The sequence below is a fragment of the Lolium rigidum genome, chromosome 6 (genome assembly GCF_022539505.1).
Source record: "Lolium rigidum isolate FL_2022 chromosome 6, APGP_CSIRO_Lrig_0.1, whole genome shotgun sequence".
NCBI lineage: Eukaryota > Viridiplantae > Streptophyta > Magnoliopsida > Poales > Poaceae > Lolium > Lolium rigidum.
The window spans coordinates 238,884,678-238,910,319 of NC_061513.1; the positions used below are offsets into that span (position 1 = coordinate 238,884,678).

General features: G+C 42.5%; 1 protein-coding gene across 1 annotated transcript in view; it reads left to right on the plus strand.

Annotated features, from left to right (window-relative positions):
* Positions 1-354: 354 nt before the first annotated feature.
* The window catches only part of LOC124663854, a 31,126-nt gene continuing 5,838 nt past the window's right edge, over positions 355-25,642 (plus strand). The window contains 2 exon segments of the mRNA XM_047201505.1: positions 355-861; positions 1,429-1,525. Coding sequence (XP_047057461.1) covers positions 355-861; positions 1,429-1,525 — 604 coding nt within the window.

Sequence of the window (25,642 nt, forward strand, 5' to 3'; positions counted from 1 at the left end):
CGGTCCTCCTTATATGTATCTACTATTTGTCTAGCACAGCCCCTAGTCAGCCCACTGCAACGGCCCCCACTCATCTTTCTATTTATCAAAAAGCCCATGAAAAAAGAAGACGAGAAGATGCGGGGTGAGCCGAAACCTCCAAAAACGAGAAAACGAAGCGGCGCCGTGTTTTGTATTGCCTCTGTGTCTCCGTGAGTTGATAAATGTGGGCTCGTGCAAGAAAAAATTGTTGGTGTTACCCATGTGGAGGAGACATCAGCTTATTATCTCAAGTCCTGCATAGATTTTATATTTGCAGATCTTGGTTTGAGTCTAAAACAAATTAGAGGACAAGGTTATGATGGAGCTAGTAACATGTCCGGCGAGTTTAATGGGTTGCAAGCTAAAATTAAAAGCGAGAACAAATCAGCATATTACATATATTGCTTCGCTCATAAGCTCAACTTGGTTGTTGTGGCCATTGCGAAGGACATATTTGATGTTGGAGATTTTTTTGATATGATATCAGTTCTCATCAGCGATTTGGAAATGATGATGATGATATTAGCTTTAACAAATGAGTTGTCAAAAACCTTGCAAAGAAAGGATAAAGACATTATAAATGCTATTTCAGATGTGGAATCTGCTAAGAGGGAGTTGAGAAATCTTAGAACCAATGAGGGCTTTAATTATCTTATGAAGAAGCTACATTCTTTCTGTGAGAAGTATGACATTTCAGTAGTGGACATGGAAAATGCCTACGTGAACCCAAAGAAGCCAAGACAGAAGACTGGGATTAATAATGAGCACCACTATTTAGTTGATTGTTCCTTTGCTGCTCTAGATTTACTAGGAGAAGAGTTCAATGACAGGTTCAATGAGGTAAATTCAGAATTGCTTCTGTGTAACCCAAGTGATTTATTTTGTCATTTTGATAAGGAGAAGTTGGTGGAGTTAGCTAAATTTTATCCGGATGACTTTAATCACAATGAGATGGTAACTCTTGAGCATGAACTTGGCCTATACATCGATAGAATACTCCATGATGCAAGGTTTTCTAACTTGGACAGTATAACTGATCTAGCTAAATTGATGGCGGATACAAGGAAGCATCTCTCACATCCTTTGGTATATCGCCTTCTGAAGTTAGCGCTAACACTTCCCGTTGCCACATCCACCGTTGAGAGATGTTTCTCAGCTATGAAGATTGTGACGCATGCACTTTGTAATAAAATTGGTGATGATTATATGAGTTATAGCCTCATTTGTTTCGTGGAAAAGCAAATGCTGGAAACAATTACTAATGAAGCGATCGTTGATCTTTTTCACAAGTTGAAAAATCGTCGCGGGAGGAATGAAGTGTAACGACTTTATACCTTAACCTATTATATATATACCACTTCCATTACTATTTACATGGCTAATGCGTGTGTTTTTTTCTCATGACAGGTAACAACAACTATATGCAAGTTTATTATTCTTGCTTGCAATATAAGAACTATTGGGATATCTGAAGCTTTGTCATCTATAAATTTTGTTCACTTCAGTAATTGGCGGATGAGAATTGAGAAACAAAGTTGTTGTAATCTTTTTTGATGTACTACTTTGGGATATATCGATGAAGGTATTTATGGGAAACTACTATATATATACCTTTTATTTATAGCATTCACATATTAGTGATTACAAGACGATATATAAATGAGTTCTCTTATACATTGGCCCCCAGTTAGTTTTTGTCCTGGGTCTGCCACTGTCTGTGACTCTGGCTCTTTCGCTCCCGACGGAAGTGCTCCGCCGTCCTAGCCATCGTGGACGATCCTCTCCGACCGCCACCGCTGGGAGCCGGCCACCGGCGGCCACCCTTGAATCATGACCTTCAAGGTAAGCTTAACCATGTAGTCTATACACAATGCTAGGGTTCATCGATTCTTTTGTATTTGCAATCTTTATTTAATCGTATTTGTAGATTCCACGATCTTTTCTTCAATTCTTGTTCGTTTCCATGTACTCTCTACTCCGTACACTTTCTTCAAGTCTAGTACTACTAGGTTGAAATCTAGGAATAAGGATTTATGTGTGATCTATGAGAAAAAGTTCAGAATTTTTGAATTCCTTTGAATGAAATCTGGCAATCCTTACTAGACCTAGAAATTTGGACTTATGTGATACGAATTCCTACAAGTTACAATATGTTGTTTCAATTAATTAACATGGAAGAAAGAAGAGGACAATGGAGAGGTATTTGATAAAGAAACCCACACATGTTCAGCCCCTGCAAATGTCAACACCAAAACCGAGAGTTCAAATGGAAATGCACCAGCTGTACAAAGATATAATTCTTCTGTGCCTCAAATCGTCGATTTGAACAAGCTATTTAGGGATCCAGCTAAAAGAAAGAGAATGGCCGATTATTTCCTTACAAGCTAATTGGGAAGAAGAAAATGAAGAGGAGATTCATTCCCGGGTGGTTTGATCAGTATGTTAATTGGCTGGAGTACAGTGAGAAGGAAGATAAAGCATATTGCTTATGTTGCTATTTATTGAGGGACAACAAGAAAGACACTCACCATGGGCATGATGCATTTGTAGTACAAGGCTCCAACACATGGAACAAGACAGAGAGATTGGTGACTCATGATACGTTGCAAACGTATCTATAATTTTTGATGCTCCATGCTTGTTTTACACCAATTCCTATATGTTTTGTTTACACTTTGTTGCACTTTTATACATTTTCTGCACTAACCTATTGACAAGATGCCACAGTTCCTTGTTTTCTGCTATTTTGTATTTCAAAAAGTTGTACAGAAAATATTCTCAAAATTATACGAAATAAAAGCCGAAATTAATATTTTACCGTAACAACGATAGAGTCCATAGGGGGGACGAAGAGGGGGCGCAGGGCGGCTAGACCATGTCTTAGCGCGGCCTGGCCTGGGCCCGTGCCAAGGGGTGGTGTGGGCTACCCTGGCCTCCACCGACCCCTCCCTTCCGCCTATAAGAAGCATCCCGATGCGTGAACCCTAAATCAATCAGCCTCCACCCACTAAAATTTCCGTAGCTCCGCTGTTGTCATAGACAAGATTCGGGGGATAGAAGTCTCTGTTCCGGTAACCTGCCGCGACGGGGAATTGCCCCCAGAGCCATCTCCATCGACTCCACCGCCATCTTAATCGCCATTGCTGACTCCCATGATGAGGAGTCAGTAGTTCTCCTCGAGGCTGAGGGCTTTACCAGTAGTTATGTGGTCTATCTGTCTCTCCATGTATGATCTTTATGTGATCATGAGCTTTGTAATCTAGTTGAATAAGTAGATGTTATTCTTCAACTATTGTGCTACTCAAGTGGTTTTATTATGTGATCTCCGGGGACACCTTGTCCAACGGTGTGAACGTGACAGTGTGCACACCGTGTTTGTTCTTAAGCCTAATTTACAGAAATACTTATAAATTGTGTTGACTAGTTAGTACAATCTTTGTATGCTCAAAGTGACAGCGTGGGGCGTCCATAGATTGGGAATGCGAATTTTAAGGAGTGCTTATGCATCCCTATGCAGTGAATTTGTGTTTGTTATCAAACCGGAGAGTGGTTCATAGTAGCATAGTGATGTGATAATATCTATGTATTCATTTATGGTATCACTGTTGAGAGTGTCCACTAGTGAAAGTATGATCCCTAGGTCTTGTTTCCAAGTATTGAAACACCATTTACAACCAGTTCTGCTACATGTTTGTTTGCTGTCATTTTTATTTCAGATTGCAACTACTACTTACAATCATCCACAGTACTTGTATTTCACTATCTCTTCGCCGAACTAGTGCACTTATACACCTGACAAGTGTATTGGGTGTATTGGGGACACAAGAGACTTCTTGTATCGTAATTGTAGGGTTGCTTGAGAGGGATATCTTTGATCTCTACCTCCCTGAGTTTGATAAACCTTGGGTGATCCACTTAAGGAAAACTTGCTGTTGTTCTACAAACCTCTGCACTTGGAGGCTCAACACTGTCTACAAGAATAGAAGTGTGCGTAGACATCAAGCTCTTTTCTGACCCTGTTGCCGGGGAGGTGAGGTAAAAGGTACTCACATCCTCTGGCTACTAAGTTTTCTAGTTGCTGGTGAGTGCTCGAAGTTATTTCCTTTAGATTCTGCAATTATATCTTTTTGTTTCTTGTTTTTATTTTTCACTAGTTAGGCTTAATGGAAAACACTACAAAAATTACAGAGCTTTATAGTATTTATCTTGAGTTAGGACATGAGGTATTTGAAGAGAAAATTAAAAAATCAATGGAACTTTACTTGCATGCTAGTAGAAATGTTATTAGTATGAATTCTTTGGACACCATTATTGCTAATATTGTAGAAAAGTCTAAGGTTGGGGAAGCTAGTTTTTATGATCTTTGTAATCACCCAGCTTTACAGGACAAAATTTGCTCTGATGATATTTTATCTCCCATGTGTGATAATTTTAATGATGCTTGTGATATTTTAAATCAACGTACTGAAAGTATTTCTTTTTAAAATACCTATGAAAATTGTTGAAAAGATCATGGATAAACGTTATGCAGGGGATGGAACAGTCCATCCAAGTGATCACTTGTTGACACTTAAAGAACTTTGTGAGTTGTTTAAAAATTGCAGGTTTATCAAGTGAAAATGGCATGAAGAATTATTTCCATTGTCACTTAAGGGCAAAGCAAGGGAGTGGTATCAGCTACTAGATGATCCTCATCATTCGGAGTGGAAGGAGCTTGAATCTCTCTTTTACTTTAAATTTATCCTCCTCATGAAATGCATTTACATAGGAATTATATTTATAATTTTCATCTTCATGATGGAGAAAGTATTGCCCAAGCGTGGGGAAGATTGAAGTCGCTAATGCTCAAATGTCCCACTCATGAGTTCTTCAGTAATATTGTTATTAATAATTTTTATGCAAGGCTTTCAGGACAGTACAAGGACTATCTAGATGCTTGTTTGGAGGGATCTTTCACAAGTAAGGAGGTTGAAGCTAAGTGGGATCTTCTTGAAACAATTCAAAGCAATACCGAAGATTGGGATAACAACAAAGGTAAAGAATCAGGTATAAACTATGAGTATGATTGCATTAAGTCTTTCGCTGAAACTGCTAATTTTCAAGAGCTTAGTGCTAAATATGGTATTGATTCTCAAATTATTCTTGATTGCTGTAAAGCCTTTGCTTCTCATATTAATGTTCATAAAGGAAATTGGGATATATATCATGAACCTTTTAAAGACACTTGCATGAAAAATGAAATTGTTATTAATGATTGCAATACACATGCCCAAACTTCTGAAAGTACTATTTCTTATAAGCATGTTAATTTTTGTGGATCACTTATACCTTGTGAAAAGAATCAAATCGAAGAAGAATATTGTATCCATCACAGGAATGAAAAAACTAGAATGTAGGACAGGGCTTTAAATGATCTTGGTAAAATAGTTTATGCCCTCTACCCTTTTATTTGTGAACTTTGCTATGAAGTGGATCATTTAAATTTTCAATTCTTAGGCCAAGAAACAAACGAACATCGATCAGAAGGCAAAGCTGTGTGTTTTTGTCTTGCATGGCTGTCGTGATTCCTTTTCATGCCAAGCCACCCACAGACAGCTAGCGATGAATCCAACGACAAACGAACAACGTTAGCCACGCGTCGATCGATAGATGCGTGCGTACCTACCCATGTGCTCACCGGCGTTCATTCATAGTAGTAATCATGATTCGGAAAAGCACAATACTTTTGATATTGAAAATATCTTTGGTACCAATTCTGAAAATGATGATGATAATAATTGTTGTACTATTAGTACTATCCATGTTCCTTCCAATGATGATATGTTTACAAATGAACACACTTTGGAAGATAACTATTCTATTGCTTATGATGATACTATACCTCCAATATATGATGATTACAATGATGAATATAATATTTTCAGTCCACCTATTATTAAGGAGAAAATTAATTATGATTACAATATGCCTCCTATATTTGATGATTATGGTGATGAGAATAATAATGATAGCTATTTTGTTGAATTTGCTCCCACTACTATTAATAAGAATGACTATGCTTATGTGGAGAGTAATAATTATTTTATGCATGTGGCTCATGATAAGAATGCTTTATGTGATGGTTATATTGTTGAGTTTATTCATGATACTACTGAAAGTTATTATGAGAGAGGAAAATATGGTTGTAGAAGTTTTCATGTTACTAAAAAACCTCTTTATATGCTGAAGTTTTGAAGTTACTCTTGTTTTATCTTCCTGTCCTTGTCACTTTGTTGTTTGTGGATTTATTTGTGTACACGGTTCCTATGCATAGGAAGTGGGTTAGACTTAAATCTGTTTCATATTTGCTCCTTGATGCTCTCTTTTGCTTCAATTCATATTTCTTATGTGAGTATCTTCTCAAACTACTGAGCCTAGCTGAAAGGCGTTAAAGAAAAGCACTCTTGGAAAATAACCTATGTTTTATTTCCGTAATTTTTCTTATGATGAGTCTTGGAAATTTTTACTTCTGTAATAACCTATCTTTATCATTTTTATTTCATTTTTTGCCAAGAATAGCCTCTAATAGGAAGAAAGTAAGTTAAGATTTGGGGAAGTTGCTGTCCTGATACAGATTCTGTGCCATCGCCAAAAAAAAATCGTATTCCCAGGAAGAACGTAATTTGGAGCTTCCAAATTTTTAGCATATGCCTCAGGTTATTATAAAACTTTCGTTAGTTGAGCACTTTTTGATCTGAGCAACAGAGGATTTTCGAACAAATCGATCTTTACATGCTGTTCTATTTTGATAGATTTCTGCCACTATTTACATTTGCCTCTTAATCTTTTTTTTTAGTTCTTTTGAGAGAAAAATCTTTTTAAAGAAGTTGCTACAGTAGCTAATGTTTTAATGGATGTTTTATATATGTTAGAACTGGACCAAGTGGATTTGTTATTTTGATTGCACTAATGCTGGAAGCTAATAAGAATTGTGTGAAGTTTTGTATGAAGGAAATTTTCAAGTGTAGGGAGAGAAGAATGGTGTAATGAGATGAAGTATGTACAAAAGCTCAAGCTTGGGGATGCCCATGTCACCCCAATAAATATCCAAGAGGTACAAGCGTCAAAGCTTGGGGATGCCCAAGGCATCCCCTCTTCATCAATAAAGCATCAGGTCATCTTTCTATGCGCTATATTTTTATTGCTTCATATGCTATGTGTTGTTCTTGGAGCGTATTTATTTTTGTTTTTATTTTAGTTTTGTTTTGTTTGCTTTAGCATATTGTTGGGTCCCACCATATTTGTTTTAGAGAATGGCACACTATGTTTTAATTCCATAGAATGCTCTAGTTTTCACTTCTATTGTTCTGCGAGTGTTCTAGTTTGCTAGTACTGCGTTTAGCTCTTGTTCTTTCACTCAAATTTTGTTCAGAGCTTGTTAGTATTCTTTATTGATGTATGATTAGCTCTCTGGTCCATATTTTTTTCATCTCTGAGAGTTGTTTCAAATAAATTGATTCGTGTTGGAGACGAGTAAAATGTTTCATGCTTATAGTGATGCAAAGGAAGCTTGTCTAGACTGTGGCATAGACTTTGGTATGTCATGTTGGATGTTATTCTTGTCATATGCTTAATATTTATTGTTGTAGCATGACTTGTCTCAAATAGCTGATAGTGCTTAATGTGTTATTGAAAGAATCATGTTTTGTTTCCATCATACAAAGCATAATATTGTGGTATTCTCCTTTGATGCTTTATTGGGTTGACTTGGCACATGCTTATACCATGTTATGACTACAACCAGTCAAATAAAACCTCTATGATCATTTAGTTTTTGACTTGTGATATCACTTTATGCTTTGATTAATAATGTTTTGTCGCTATGCATGATTATGGCCATTATTGCTCTCTTAGTTGGTCGCTCCTAGTCTTTTGCTAGCCTTCGCCTGTACGGCGTATGAGCTCTACTCGTGCATCCAACCACCAAAAACCAAAGTGCCAATTGTGTCCACCATATCTAGCTACTAGCATCATTGCTATTCCAAGTATATTCATCATGTTTTTATCTATCTTCCAAATTAAATTTTGTCATGAGAAAATTAGTTAGTAAAGCTCTCACGAACTTGATGGCATATTTACTTTCTTGCACTTAATAAACTTGAACCATTGTGACTATTTTATGAAGATAATATGCTTGCAAATTGCGAGTTGGGAGTTAGCACAACCATGCTTTCATGGGGAACGCTTTCAACATTGCACTTATTCCTACTTAGTTGAGGTCATGTTCTTTTGTTCAAGGATGCCTAGCGATGCGAAATAAAATGGAAACTTATAAGTCCATGGAGTTTGTATATGTGTTAGAGAAACGTCTCGACTGCTAATTTAAGTCATGCATCATTCATGGTGGAAATTTAGAGCGAACCATAGTGAGCATTCTATGAAGCATCTTCAATAAAAAGCTATACCCATAGTAAATAAAAGGATTGATGAGATGCTTATTGTTTGTTTGTCTTATCATTTTGGCATGGGATTGCTCCTATGCAGGAGTACTTCCATATCATGGGGCAGTAGCTACCCATTGGCGTTCTCGATGATACATGTATACTTACAATGACAAGAACTTATTTGAGACCTAAGTTGAGTAGCATGAGGTTTAGGTACTCGTATTCAAGGAACACGAGATTTTCAACTTGTGATTTGTCAAGCATATAGCTCATATTTTCCCTCACATTAACTTTACCATTCAAGATGCTTATGATAGGGGCAATGAGAGCTCAAGGCTAATGAGTACCATACTTTTTGGAAGATTTATAAAACTTGTTAATCTTGCTTCCTTCTACGAAGGACCTTTCTTTTACTTTTAGGTCGAGTCTTCACCTTCTTACTTTATGCACCACTAAGAGAGCATAGTTGTCATTCTGAGTATAATGTGCGTAGTACCAAAATCTATTATTGATTGATTCATGATTATGGAATTGCTTGTTCTCAAATTACTTGTATCTAGTCACCCTTTAAACTTTAAAGGTGTCCTGGCATTTATGTTTTGCTACTTCATAAGAACAAGCTGAGTACCACTTTGCTATGTTTTCTCTATGCTCATAAATAAACAGTTGCTTTCGGTGCATAATTATTCATGATCCTTTGTTTGAGCTACTTTTCATGTTGTAATATAGTTGCTAAGTTCTATTGTTAGAATTATATCTATCATGTCTATGTTTAGAGTACTTTGATCCCATCTCACAATGCTTTTACAATAACTTGATCAAGATTGTGTTGGCTGCATGTCACCTCAAAATTTATTTTTGTTATCACTTACCTACTCGAGGACGAGCAGGAGTTAAGCTTGGGGATGCTGATACGTTGCAAATGTATCTATAATTTTTGATGCTCCGTGCTTGTTTTACACCAATTACTATATATTTTGTTTACACTTCGTTGCACTTTTATACATTTTCCGGCACTAACCTATTGACAAGATGCCACAGTGCCAGTTTCTTGTTTTCTGTTGTTTTGTATTTCAGAAAAGTTGTACAGGAAATATTCTTGAAATTGGACTAAACAAAAGCCGAAGTCAATATTTTACCGTAACGAAGACAGAGTCCAAAGGGGGGACGAAGAGGAGGCGCAGGGCGGCCATACCATGCATTGGCGCGGCCTGGCTTGGGCCTGCGCCAAGGGGTTGTAATGTCCCAGGTTTGGAGACGATCGAGGGGTAGATTTTAGAAAGGGATGTGCACTGCATCGTAAATTCTGGGGAAATTTCGCGCTTTTAAAACAAAACTGCATCGAAGGGGGACAAGTTTCTCTCTCGACACCTTATAGGGTTAGGGTTTCGAGAGTGCGACAAACTTGCTTCTCACCTAACTAAACTAGGGTTTTGAGAAGAGAGGAGAGAAGTGCATTACAACCTTAAGTTGCATGATTGAATTCAAACACAAGTTGCATTTGAATTTCAAATTCAAACACAAGATGAATATCTCATAATTCAATATTGAGGTAATTCTTTAAACAAATATTATATAATAAAGAATAGGAACAATACAAATATTAAGTAAAGCTCAATAGGGAAAATTGGAGCTTTATTGATAATCACACAAGATACATTGTCTTTACAATATTCAGAACTGAAATATTACAACACATTACAAGAATTGACAAAATGGAAAGAAAAAGAAAGAAAATTACAACTTAATGAAAATTCCTAAACTACAAGTTGATCTTCAAGCAATTCCTGACCAAGATGATCTTGCAATTCATCTTGATCATCTCCAAGTCCCTGCATACTCACAAATAAAGCACAACAAATGTTATGCCAAGTGGCAAAGCCACTTGGCAGATTAGCAAAAGAAAGTAAAATTGAGAGGATATGACCACAGCTCTGCCGAGCTGATCCATTCACTGGACATGTGACAACCAGCAAGCACACAAGCTGCTCACACAACCATTGTGCATGCCCAACAGCAAGCCAATGTGTGTGCATGCATCACAGCACACACACACAGCCAGTGAGTCACCAACAAGCTGACAGGCCTTGTTGTCGACCAGAGGAGAAGGAGCAAACCATATAAAACCTTTTTTCCATCCAAACCCTAGTCATTCATCGACCAGGAGCAGCTGGGTAAGTTCATCAAGAACACAAGAACACAAGAACAGGAAGAACAGCCACTGCTGTTCAACCTGCTCAAACAGTCACAGAATTTAATCAAGCACCACAAGCTTGCAAGGAGGAGCAGGGCAAGCAAACCAAGCAATCACAGAAGCAATCCTCTACACCAACACCCATTTCTAGGAGCTGGAGTGAGGTATACCCAAATAAACATGAGCAAACCATGGTTTTGCTCAAAATTAAGCATGTGCATATGTCACAGAAGCAAAAAGGGTAGAAACCCTGTTTGTATCATCATCTGGTTACTAAACCATTTGGTGCAAGCAACAATTGGAGAGGCCAATAGGAAATCATCCAAGGGGAACACTAGTTATGTCAAATCAGTGGCACAACTAAGGAAATCCAGCAAAGGATGGATTCACAGCTAGCCTAGCCCAACTCATCTAGCACCTACAGCTAGTAATACCATCAGACAGATAGGCAACCTGTGCCTATTTCTTGTTTGTCAACAGTAAAGCTCACTGGAAATCCAACAAGGAATTGCCAGAGATGCATCCACAAAGCCACAGCAAGCCACAGAGAGAGGGAGCTACCCATGACAGCATCAAAGAGCTGCCAGGGCCACCTCAACCCACAGCAAACACCTTAAGCCACCACATCATCACCCAGTAGGGTTCAGTAGTGAGCTAGGGTACCCAACCAATGGTTGGCATCCATCTAGCCTAACAAATTCATTGAAATGTTCATCACTGCAAGCAGTTCACATCATTCATCCATTTAGTAAAGCAAGATAAACAGATAAATGAAATACACAAGCAATTGATGCACCAGAGCCTTGCAGATGATCCAATGGATCATTGCAAGCATCAACTGATGCTTAAGCAAGCACCAGCACACACCAGGCCAAACCTGTGTGATTAGGGATGGCACCCAATGACATAGGCATCCCTAATGGGCCTGCCGAAGATAGTACCCGGGGTTTACTGAAGGCCCATTACCCGAAGAATAAGAAGATTCGGAAGCCCAAGATATTATTAAGGAAAGCTAGAGTTGTAATAGAAAGTCTTATTTGTAATCTTACGGGATGAGTTAGAAACCTTCCCGGACTTTGTAACTTGTACAACACGAATCCCTCGGCTCCGCCTCCTATATAAGGGGAGTCGAGGGACGCGAAGATCATCGAATCATTGTTTCTAAAACCCTAGCTTTCATATTCGTCGAGTACTTTTCGGCTGAAACCTTTGAGATCTACTTGCCCTCTACATCCAACTAAACCCTAGTCTACAATCCGTAGGCATTGACGAGTTAATACCTTGTCAATTGGCGCCGTCTGTGGGGTCTAGAGGCGACAAGGAGCTGATCTCGATGGCACGTTCAAGATCGTCGACTTCATCAGTAGCAAGCAACATCATGGAGAGAGGTAAACAGATCGAAACTGGTCTCGTTGATTTTATTCCTCACCCGCCCTCCCGTTTGGATGCATATGCGTATCTGGAGGAGCCCATGAAGATGACGTTTGGAAAATTCCACTTCCACGTCGAGAAAAAAGGATCGTATCGTCTCGAAGTTCCGATTTTGTCGGGATTATCGGCGGATGGTCTTGACTTCTCAAACTCAGTATCATCCGTCGAGACAAGCGACAAGGAGATTTCGTCGCCACGCTTCATCGGCAGCAGGGCAAGTGAAAAACTCGCCAGAATCTTCAGCGACATGTCCTTCGAGTCATCGGCGGACTCCTATATAAGCGATGATTCAAGCGACACCGATAGCTTCGACTTCATCGACAAATCCATCTCTATTGGGAAGGTCTTCACCAATCTCTATGATGGTGTCACCGAACCAAGCAAAGCGAAAACTCCAAAATATCACCAAGTCTATGCCATTGGAGAAGCAAGTCGCGATCAAGAGGAAACATCAGAGGCTTTCGACGATTTGGGGAATCCTTATGTCGATCCCTCAGATCTAAGGAGAGGTTTGGGCACTAAATATGTTGGGCCCACACCACGTGTCAGAGTTCAACTTCCACAAGCAGCCTGGGATAGAGCTGCGAAAGCTCTAGATGGCTCGAACCAATGGAGACAACTCGCTACAATCGAAGAACCGCAAGCTTATCAATATAGACTCGCCAGAGCTGGAAGAGAGTTGGAAAAACAGACAGCTGCTTTGAACAGAAGAAGGGAGGCAGCTTCCGCATCAAGCAGGCGACGAGCGGAATTAAGTCGACACTCAGAAACTTCGGGAGATAGTCACAGAGAAGCTCGGAGGAGAGCAAGATCTCGGCTGCAAAATATACCAGAAGCTGAAAGAGAAACTCTAATCCATAACCTCGATATGTCCTTTATGTCAATTGACACGAGGGGGAATATTATCCCAAAAACACCGGAAGCAGGGTACATGGCGACACAAGCCTTCATCTTAGCGTCCAGGCCACCTCCCGGAGATCCAAGGGAAGCGCTGTACAACATGGCCATGGCAGGATGTGGAGCCATGGGAGCAGCGTTCACAGCCACACCTCCCGAAGGAACTGCAAGGCAAAATAGTCCGAGACCTACCGCAGCAGTGCAAGATCCACCAAGAGCAAGTGGAGCCAGGGACACAACAACTCAAGCCAGAGTTGATAGAGCACGACAAGAAAGAAGGGAACGTCGGCATTCACCAGAACTTGCTGAAGAGGACATGTGTGGACTCCCATGCTTCACACGACGGGTCCGAAAAACTCGAGTTCCATCAGGATTCAAGCTACCCGATAGTTTCAAGAAATTCGATGGCCTGCAAGACCCTGAGGATTGGCTTGTGGATTACCTCGAGACAGTAAAATTGATAGGCGGGACCAGAGCGACAGCCATGTAGAGCATCCAGATACATCTGAGCGAAGCCGCCAGATCATGGATAAAAAAGCTTCCCCAGGTTCCATCGACAGCTGGGAAAGTTTCGAGGATGTGTTTATCAAGAATTTCCGGTCAACCTGCAAGAAACCTGCGACACTAGAGGAGTTGAGGTCATGTCGACAAAAGCAAGATGAATCAATGAGGAAGTACATTCAAATATGGAACATCATCAAAAACTCGGCAGAAAATATATCTGACGAAAGAGCGATAGATGCATTTGTTGCAGGAGTTCGACGAGGAGATTTCGTGGAGGACTTGGGGAGGACAAACCCAAGAACAGTATCAGCTTTAATGGAGATAGCAAACAGATGGGCAGATGGCGAAGATGCGGTACATAACAAACGACATAGGTCCCCAGAGGAAGATCGTAGTCGAAATTTCCAAAATAGACGCCGATTTCCCCGTCAATTTTCAAGTTACGATGCACCTGGCCAAATATCGGCTGGCTTTCGGGGAAACAATGGAGGAAACAGTAGAGATGACTACCAGAGAAGCAACGCACAGCAAGGTGACAATAGAGATAACAGGCAAAATAGCGGGCCAAGGTTCCAGAGACCTTTTGTGTCCCCCGAGGAGATGATGAACGGGCCATGTCAGATGCATTTCTTTCTTGATAGCAATGGAAAAAGACAGTCGGGACACTTGCAAAAATATTGTCGAAATTTCCAGGCAATGTTAAGATGGGCAGGACATGCAAATGCTCAGGCAAGCACATAGAAATCCTCAAGGACCCGGGAGTGAGATTCACTTACCACCTCCTCCCGCGATTACGGACGAAAATCGACATCGGCTCGGAATTGCGGCAGCACTCGCTCCACCGCCCTATGTCGATCCTAACTCTAACGGAGCGGTCTCGATGATTCGAAAAGGCGAGGCCATCCAATAGAGCTCAGAAAGTAATCTCGCGACAGGTGTTTATGGCAGAGAAAATACCACCACCAACAGTCGAGTACCTTAACTGGTCAGGACAAGATATTGGCTTCACAATAGCTGATCATCCACAGCAAGTTCCTCGACCAGGGCAGTCAAGACCGATCTTACCAGCGATAATTGCCGGATTCGATGTATCTCGAGTATTCATAGATGGCGGCAGCGAGTTTAAACCTTATGTACGCGGATACGCTAAGGAAGATGAATATTTCCCTCGCAAATTTGAAACCAACCGACACACGTTTCCACGGCATTACACCAGAGAAACCAAGTTACCCATTGGGGAAGATCAATCTCGACGTTCAGTTTGGGACCCGAGAAAACTACAGGATAGAGAGGTTGGAATTCGAAGTTGTGGATTTCCCGTCGCAGTATCATGCTTTGTTGGGGCGACCAGCATATGCCAGGTTTATGGCGGTACCACATTACACGTACTTGCTTTGGAGGTTACCTGGACCCAAGGGACCAATCACAGTCAAAGGAAGCTTCGCGCTAGCCGATAAATGCGACAAAGATTTTCATCGACTATCGAAACTTTCGGGATGCGAGCAGAGTACGCAGCGTCAAGGCTCATGACTCGATTATGATGTGCTGCCGGACGTAGGGAGGCCCAACAAGGAATCAACTTTCAACACTGAGAAAAATTCTAAGGAGGTGCAGATTCACCCGACGGATCCAAAAAAGACGACATCCATCACAAATGACATGGACCTCGCATAGGAAAGCGCGCTCGTCGAGTTCCTCCGTGAGAACTGGAAAATCTTTGCATGGTGTCCAGCTGACATGCCAGGAGTACCCAGGGAACTTGCCGAGCACCACCTAAACTTGGATCCACTAGCGAGACCAATCAAACAACCTTTGCGACGTTTTTCGGAACCAAACCGCAAAGCTATGCTGTCAGAAATCGATCGACTAAGAGAAGCTGGTTTTATCAAAGAGCTGCATACGGAGGCCACATGGGTAGCAAATCCAGTGTTGGTGCCGAAGAAAAACACTAAAGTCCTTCGCATGTGCGTCGATTTTACGTGTCTCAATAAACATTGTCCAAAGGATCACTTTCCCCTCCCGAGGATCGACCAAATTATTGACTCCACGACAGGATGCGAACGTCTTTCCTTCCTGGACGCGTATTCTGGTTATAACCAGATTAGATTAAAAGAAGAAGATGAAGTAAAAAACAGCGTTCATCACACCTTACGGAGTGTTTTGCTACAAAACAATGCCTTTTGGTTTGAAAAACGCGGGAGCAACGTATCAGAGGATGATGCATAAGTGTTTGGCAACACAGATTGGAAAAATATGCAAGTATACATTGATGATGTAGTCATAACGTCAAAAAAGGGGGCGACGCTGATCGAAGATCTCAAGGAAACTTTTGATAACCTCGACAAATTCTGCCTCAAGCTGAACCCGACAAAATGCTCTTTTGGCGTCCCAGCAGGAGAACTTCTTGGGTTCCTAGTTTCAGCAAGAGGGATTGAAGCAAATCCCGACAAAATACAAGCCATCGTAACGATGAGGAAGCCAACCAAGTTAAAAGAAATACAACAATTAACTGGGCGAGTCGCAGCTTTAAGTAGATTCGTCGCCAGGCTGGGAGAAAAAGCACTACCGTTCTACGCCTTGATAAAGCAAGGGGAGAAATTTCAGTGGAACGAAGAAGCCGATAGAGCTTTCGAGGATCTGAAACGCACAATCTCGACACCACCAGTCCCGGTGGCGCCGAAGGAAAAGGAACCTCTCCCGTTATACATCGCAGCCACACCCCGGGTGGTTAGCACGGTGCTAGTTGTCGAAAGAGAAGAAGAAGGAAAACTCCATGGAGTGCAAAGGCCGGTATATTTCATTAGTGAAGTTTTATCGCCTTCCAAACAGCGGTACCCGCAGTACCAGAAACTAGCATATGGGGTGATTACAACAGCAAGAAAGTTGCGCCACTATTTTTCGGCACACCCGATAATAGTAGTCAATGAAGCACCTCTCTCAAATATACTCGAACAATCCGGAAGCTACAGGGCGTGTCTCCCTTTGGGGAATAGAACTTTCCCCTCGGGACATCACGTATGAAAAAAGAAAGGCAATCAAGTCGCAAGTTTTGCCAGACTTCATCGCAGAATGGATGGAGCCGCAAAACACGGGACCCCAGATTTGTCAAGAACTTGGACCATGAACTTCGACGGATCCAAGAGAGTAGAAGGAGCTGGCGCAGGAGTGATACTTATATCACCTGAAGGCGACAAGTTAAAATATGTCCTACGGATGACGTTCCCAAACGCATCCAACAATGAAGCAGAATACGAAGCCCTCATACACGGGATGAAGATGGCGAAAGCTTGCGGTGCAACTCGATTAAAAATCTTTGGCGACTCACAATTGGTGGCTCAACAAGTTATGAACCAATGTGATGCAGTCAATGATAGCATGATAGCATACAAGGAGGTGTACAATGAGCTTGAGAAGCTGTTTGATGGATGCGAGGTAAATCACATCAGTAGATTGAGCAACGATGAAGCCGACGTCCTCGCAAACATCGGGTCGCAGTGCCTTCCAATCCCGCCAGGCGTATTTTGGGAAGAAATAGCGGAGAGATCAACGAAGCCGAAGAAGATGCAGAAAAAAGCAAAAGAAGAAAAAACTTCGGCGTCTTTCAAAGAAACCGTGGAGGACGAAGAGGACCAAGAACTTGTGATGATGATAGAAGTCCCTTGGATGCAAGCGTACATATCGTATATCCTCAGGAAGGAAATACCCGACGATCCAGTTGCAGCAAGGCGAGTTATTCGACGATCCAAAGCTTTCACAGTGATCAAAGGGGAGTTATATAAACGAAGTATTTCAGGCGTCTTGCAAAGGTGTGTCACACCCGAAGAAGGAAGAATAATCCTAAAGGATGTGCATGAAGGAATATGTGGTCACCACGCAAGCGAGTCGAGCTATTGCAGCCAAGGTCTTTCGGGCAGGATTCTACTCGGTTGACAGCAATCGAGGACGCAAAAGAGATAGTACGAACTTGCGACGCATGCCAGAGATTTGCCGCAAAACCACACTCTCCGGCGGCAGAACTAATGCCAATACCATTGTCATGGCCCTTTGCCCAGTGGGGACTCGACATGGTAGGCAAGTTGCACAAAGCTTCGCCAGGAGGATACGAGTACCTGTTGGTTGCTGTCGACAAATTCACCAAGTGGGTAGAAGCGAAGCCAATAAATTCACCAGATGCAGCATCAGCAATAAAGTTCGTAAAGGGCATCATTTTTCGATTTGGAGTACCTCACAGCATCGTCACAGATAATGGCAGCAACTTTACGTCGAAGGAGTTCAAGGCGTACTGCGCAGAAGTAGGCATCAAATTGCACTTCGCGTCAGTTGCACATCCCCAAACTAATGGTCAAGTCGAGAAAGCCAATGGTATCATCTGCAATGGCATTAAAAAACGTCTGCTGGGACCGCTTGAAAAGGCTCGACACACCTGGCCAGAAGAACTGCCAAGTGTTTTGTGGAGCATCCGAACAACACCAAACACGGCGACACAAGAAACCCCGTTCTTCCTCGTCCACGGAGCTGAAGCCGTACTACCAATTGAAATAGAGCACGATTCTCCAAGAGTAACAGAGTACGACGAAGAAACATCACGAAAAGTTCGGGAGGATGATATGGATGCACTCGATGAAGCTCGAGATGAAGTACTCGTCACGAGTTACCAAGTACCAAGCAAGACTCGAAGAACTACCACAGTTGACGATTGCGGCCGAGATCTTTCCAGGTCGGTGATTTGGTTCTACGGCTCAACCAGCAAAGTACAGAGAAGCTCGAGTCACCATGGCTGGGACCTTACATCATCACGGAAGTCATCGACGGAGGAGCGTACAGGATCAAGGACAAGAAGACAGGGGTTCCCGAGAAAAACCCCTGGAACGTGGCGCAGCTCAGGCGGTTCTACGCCTAGAGCTGGAATATAGTCCTTCTCTGTAAAAATACAATGTACTGAAACGCCCGCGAGTTTTCAGACGCACTCTTTTCCTTTTCGGGGCACCGAGTGGGGCCGGAAAGGTTTTTAATGAGGCGGGCTCGCGGTGCTGCAATATAATAAAGATAGTGGAGATATACTTCTTATTCTTCGACACGCTCGGGGGCTCAACGCCTTCAAGTCTCAAAATACGTACAATATAGACAAACTAGACTTACCGAAATATTTCGCCTTGGTACACTAATACCTCGCCAAATATAAAAATCGGAAGCTAACAATTATAAATATAGTATTGCTTTGGTCCAAGAACCTCGCAACAAAAATATAGAACTCCGACACTAAGATACTCGAGGGTTTGCAATCCATCAATGAAAAAACAAGGATGTCTTATTACAACAGAAGGAAAATCTTCGAGATGGAAAAAACAGTACAAACTCTAGCCAGAAGGCTCGGGGGCTCCAACAATATAGAGCACTTTGCAATATACAACAAATTTCTTCGGAAATAAAAAAAATATCAAAAAAGATAGAGACACAAGGTTTTGCAATATGGTACAAATCAGTCAAAGCCTAAAATACTATCTATGGACAAGCCTCTGGTTGTTTTATGTTCAGCATAGGACCCCTTGATGAAGAATTCTGAGTCCATCCGAAGAAGCTCCTCTATCATCGACTCGGCCACAGGAGCTACCATCTCATCGATTGTGTCAATATCATTTTTTCGCCGCGATTTCTTGGCCAGGCAATCAGCAACAATCTTCGTCAGGTCTAATTTTGGATGACAAATATTTATCATAATCATGGCGAACCTTGCTCCAGCAGATCAATTGAGCTCGCACAAAATTATGAATACGGGGAGCATCTCTCGAATATCTCCAGCAATTCAGGAAGAGTTTTGGGAACCTCATTTCGAGGAAACAAAGTCTTGTAAACAAGGGTTAATGTTGTCGTGCAAAAATTGAGAAATTCGCGCACTTGGCAAGCACGATCTTGGAACCTGACAATCTGCTGGGTTCGTTCAGGGGTGGCCCAGAATAAACAGCCATGGTTAAGGGAAAGATTGACAAGAAGATTCGTTCTCTCGTTTACTCTTCGATCTTCGGCGGCAGCATCAAGAACCGAGCCTATTAAAGCGACAAGGCAAGAAATTTGAAGGAGGGCACAGCAAAATAAAGAGGAGGCATTGTGAGGTTGGAAAAACGTACCTAACATATCTGTGCTAGCTTCCAACATTAGCTCGAGCATGCTATTTTCTCGGGTAGTGGCTCCCTTTGCTTCCAATACAGCAGTATCCTTGGCAGCCATAGCCTCTTTGGCTTGTTGGAGAGCAAGTTTTTCTTGTTCAGACGCTTTCCGAGATTGTTCCATCATTGCCAGAGTTTGTTTCTTCATGGATTGAAGTTGTTGTCGAAGTTCTTGCAAATCTTCCGACAAATGTTTGCTTGAAGAACCTTCGAGGGGATTATCATCGACTAGTATTTTCTTCGAGAAGGAAGACGCAGGTGAAGCATCGGGAGAGCAAGGGTTGGTCGAATAATTATCAAATATTAACTGGAAAAGAAAGTCCCAGGATCAATGATAGTACCAAGAGGAATTTCATTGATTTCTAGAAAGTTTACACGGACATTACAAAAGAAGTTCTCCAAAGGGACTAACAGGGTAATTGTTGCCAAGGCTAAAATGGCGACAACAACAAAAGAAATAGAGAAAGCAAAGGAAAGAAAAAGCAAAGGCATTCAACTAGACCTCCGGCCTTGATGAGCTAGGAGTTGAAGATGGCTTGATCCCGAGATAGGCCAGGATTTTCTTCGTGTTGGGCTTGGCTGCCTTGATCAACGACCTCCATTTTGATTGTTCTATCTGCTCGGTGTCGCCTACCTTCATCCAGTCAACAGTTTGTTGACTGTCAGCGACCAAGGCAATAGTGTTCTCAACAGCAACCTTCATGTTCTCCTGACGCATCTTCAGTCCAAGATCCTCTGGTGGATTGAAGTCCTTGGCAAGGGCAAGGAAAGTCTTAGGCTCCTCTTTCTTCGGGAAGAAGTAGGGGAACAACTTCGACAATACTGCGTCAGCATTCACCACGCCTTCGCGAATTTCTTGGCCATGAAACTCCAGATAAGACAGTGCGTCAAGCAGAGGATCGTTGGTGGGATTCTCAAGGTCAAAATCTTGGCTTGTTTGACCTGCCATAAAAATTATATGTTAGTTGACAGCAAGTAAAAACAAAAGAAAGCAAGTCTTAAGAAAAATAGAAGGGATCAACAAAGTTACCGAGGAAGCGACGATTTTGTGTGTTCAAGCGCTTGAGGATTCCCTTTTCACGGGTGTCCTGTGCGGCTTTGTGCTTGTTTAAAGCAGCTTCAGCATCATCAAGTTTCTTCGCAGTTCTTCGACACTAGCAGCTTTTGCTTTGGCCTCATCAGCCTCTACTTTTGCTTGGCTAGCATCAAGTTCGGCTTTCTTGCGAGCCGTTTCACTTTGCTCCAATTTCTGAGCAAGAGTGTCGGCAAGCCTGTTGGCCTCTGCAAATTTTTCTGCCAAAATAGGAAAAAAATAGTCAAAATCGCGACAAGAATAGGAGCAAGAAGATTAGAAACAATGACAGCAAAAAAGTTGTTACCTTCAGTCCTGCTGGCATATTCACGGTACCCAATGAATTGGGATCCAATGCGAATAAGCTCTTTGATCATGGGCTGTCAAAGAAGAGCAGAGAAAGAAAATATCGGTACGAGAAAAATATGAAGGCACAAGAAGAAGTAAACAGAGGAAATATAGATACTAGCAGGAAAGTCAAAAACTTACATCATCTAAGAGCGAATGAGAAGAGCTACCCAATTGAGGGGCAGGCTCGATGATCGTTTCAACCCTTGTCCTTTTTGGTGAAGGAGCAAGGGGGCTTGAAGGAGGAGTGGTGGTGACGACGTTTTGTTTAGGAGGCGAGGATTCTTCTCCTTCAATTAGCGTCTCCGAAACAAGTAAAGTATGTGACGCGCTCGTCCGAGGAGCCACGTCACGAGTTGGTACTTCTTCCTCATCATCACTGCGATTAAAGATCGACAGCATAAAAAGCAAGATGAGACAAAAAAACTTCGACTACAGAAATAAGGGGAAATCAAGGTGACTTACGAGCTGACGAGGGATGCGAGATATGGATCATAAGTTGCCTTCTGACGTGAAGGATCAACTTCTTCGGCTTTGGAAGTGCCGGAATCTTCGACGTCATTCCTCTTCCTTTTGCCTTTTGGAGAAACAGCGGGAGGAGGAGATAGTGCCGACGCAGTGCCTTCGGAAGATCCCGCAGATTTTCGAGAATCCACGGGATCATTCACAAAAGATGGAGCCTCTTGATTGTCATCAGTGACAATGGCCCTTTCTTCGACTTCTCCACCTTCAGGAAGAGGAGGAAGCGAGACAAGGTCTGGATGATTATGTGCAAAATAAAACAGGGAGAGATGTCAGAAAAGAAGTTACAAAAAAGATAGCAAAGCAACAACAAGACAATAGACAAAGGTTACCTTGGGAAGTGGATTGGCGGCGCTGAATGGTGTCACACGGCAAGAAGAAGGGACAGCATCTTTTTTGCTGAGAGATGAAATTTTTCGGACAAGTATTTCTAAATCCTTGACCTCCAAATTCACCGACAGCCGATCTACATCCTTGTCGCCGGCATATTTCCAGAGAGGATATTTGCGGGCCTGAAGCGGTTGCACTCTAGTCCTAAGAAAGTATGCAAGTGATTTGGATACCGGATAACTCTTTGCCGCGAGTATTTTGCAACTCGTGGATACGAGCCATCAAGGTTTCGTCGACGCCCTTTCTTCTTCGGTGGCCTCCGCGTCCCGGGAGCGGCGGCGAAAGATTTTCTCGGCGCCATCAAAAGGAGGGATGTTGTCCTCCGCACATCCATGGTTCTCCTCCTGAATGTACAACCACTTCTTGCGCCATCCTTGAACCGAGTCAGGAAGCTTGACGTCGAAGTAGTCAACAGTGGGCCGAACAGAAATTACAACGCCGCCTATATTATAGGCGACATTGGGCGAGCCATTACGGCGGCAGAAGAAAATGCGATTCCATAGCGCCCGGCTAGGGCTGGACGCCAAGGAAGGCCTCGCAAAGAGTGATGAAAATGGAGATGTAAAGAATGGAGTTTGGCGTGAGGTGGTGGAGTTGCGGACCGTAGATAAAAAGCAGTCCACGGAGAAAAGGATGAATGGGGGCGGACAGACCGCGGATGAGGTGATCAACAAAACTTACCCGGTACCCCATTGGAGGGGTTGGGTAGCTCTCCTCACTGGGGAAGCACAATGCCTTCGGCTTCTTGCTGATCCCCAGCTTCTTCAGCATATTGATGTCTTGTGTGGAAATTTTCGATCTTTCCCACTCCGCCGCCCCAAGATCCACAGCAGCCATGGAGGATTCCGGCATGCTGTGCCTTGTCAATCGACGCGTTGGCATCAACAATGGCGCAGGATTTGCAGTTTGGAGGTGAGGAGCTTAAGAGGTTGTGGATTGCAGGAGGAAATTTGCAGATGAGAGAAGGAGGACGGCGCGAGCGGAAGTGCTCAAGGAGGAAGAAGACGATCTTATATAGGGGTGCGGTGAAACGACGAACCGTTGGATAAGGAAAATGTGTGACGGATGATAGCCACGTGGCAACAAGGGTAAAAAAGTAACTCAACGTTGGGGAAGTTACGGTGCGTGCGCCAGAAAAAGCGGAGGACGTGTGTCCCCCACTTGCACGACGTGTCAAGATAGTGGATCAATTGGGCCCACAAGGCAGTGGGAGAAAAACTTCTCGCGATTTTTGGACTTACAATCGTGGCTATCGTCAGCAATAACGTCACCTTGGCAGAAAGAAAAAATCGACTCAACAGCTGCATCAAAAGGCGACATGCAAAAATATTGGAGAGCCTTTGATCAAATACAAGTTTTTGGTCAAATGCTCGGGGGCTACTTTGGAAAAATGAAAAGATCAAGAAAGACAAAATAGAAATGGCGTGAGCCTATGATCAAATACAAGTATTTGATCATAGCCTCGGGGCTACTCCCATCGGGAGCGCTGTTCGCGCACCCGAGAAATTATAAAACTTCGGGAGAGAAAGAAAATATAGCGGCATAAAGCGTGGAGCCTACAACCAAGCACAAGTCCTTGGCTGTAGCCTCGGGGGCTACTCCCATCGGGAACGCTGTTCGCGTGCCCGATGAAATTATAAAAAAAAAGAAGAGAAAGACAGAATGAAAAGAAGAAAGATAGAAAAGCAAAAGAGTATATTTCGAGTTATAAATAAATCTGCATATTCCCATCGGGAGAGCAATATAAGTCATCTTTGACTCGATAAAATGTGCCATTCCATCAGCCGACTAAGCACTCGACAATATATTCTCAGAACGCCGAAGTTGCGATCAATTTCTGAATGCCGCAAAACTTTGCGAAGGTAAGACCCCAGATTTATTCTGTGAGGCGTGGCGCCGTCTCTCGACGTCCGTTTGCTACTTTTATCCGTATCAACGGATACGAAGAAAAATCCTAACGGACGCGTTAGGTACCCGATAAATATGACCGGGACTCGACGGAATGGTAAGACCTTAAGCGGCACTCGTCGAAGTTTACACCAAGATCCCGAAATCATGTCCAGGGACGTGATTTTGAAGTAGGTTTTTGCGGATTGCCACTAGAGCAGTTAACTAGTACCTGATCCGTCAGATGAACTAGCCCCAACTACCATTATCCCTGTACAATATAGAAATTTATATGAAGAAATATAGAAAAGTTTAAGTTGTCGAGTAAAAATAAACAGTGGAGATTTTCCCTGACCCTACGATTCAAGCAAAATCTCGGGGGCTACTCACATAGGCATCCCTAATGGGCCTGCCAAAGATAGTACCCGGGGTTTACTGAAGGCCCATTACCCGAAGAATAAGAAGATTCGGAAGCCCAAGATATTATTAAGGAAAGCTAGAGTTGTAATAGAAAGTCTTATTTGTAATCTTACAGGATGAGTTAGAAACCTTCCCCGACTTTGTAACTTGTACAGCACGAATCCCTCGGCTCCGCCTCCTATATAAGGGGGAGTCGAGGGACGCAGAGATCATCGAATCATTGTTTCTAAAACCCTAGCTTTCATATTCGTCGAGTACTTTTCGGCTGAAACCTTCGAGATCTACTTGCCCTCTACATCCAACTAAACCCTAGTCTACAATCCGTAGGCATTGACGAGTTAATACCTTGTCACCCGCAGGGTATGGGTACGGGTAGAGCCATCCCATACCCGGACCCGTCACTTTCATTCTTACCCAACACCCGTACCCATACCCGTCAACGGGTACAAGTTTTTCCCATACCCGTCACCCGGCAGGGTAAATGGGTATCCGCGGGTAAAAATACCCGCACTTACAGCATATCAATTGATCTAAAAAAATATTACAAGAGGTGAAGCGCTCATAAATAGGGTCTAATCCTCACTAACCTACCAGCAATTGTGAGACCGGAAAGCGTGGGGTTCAGCCTAGCAGCACGAAGGCATGATTAGGGGGAAATTGAGTAGTTTAGAATATTAAAACGGCCACTTGTTAAATTTAGATGGGTATATGGGTATGCGGGTATGGGTTCTACGATCCCATACCCGTACCCACTCTACCCGATGGGTATGATATTTTTCCCATTTACAAACCCATGGGTAATATTTTGTCCCATACCCGTACTCCTATTGGTTTTTACCCGGCGGGTACGCGGGTCACGGGTACCCATTGCCATCCCTATGTGTGATACACACACAACATAGAGTGAGCAGCAGTGAGGCAGCAGACACTTGATCAGGCAAAGCCTGCACCAGCACATGGCATGGTGATACCCAATCACCAGGACAAGCACCAAACAGTAACATGCAGTAAGTTAAGCAAGCAATAATCAAGCAGTTGATGATCACTTGATCACCAGAGCTTACTAAAGCATGCTAAAGCCTGCTAGAATCAATTCTAGCATCATCACAAGGCCCAGACAATTAAATTAACCATATAATTGAACAATTGCATCACAGATAAGTGAATAAACCATTTTATGATTGTATCCAGAAGCACATCAAAGACATGATGTACCACTGGATCAAGTTACACAAGGGAAGCACACAGCACTCATCACTGATAGTGCTGTTAAGCCAACAACAATGCTCAATTGAGTATGTTCATGAAATTAAGCACAAGATATAGCACACCAGGGCACTGGCACTTGCCAAAGGCAAGGATCATGCAT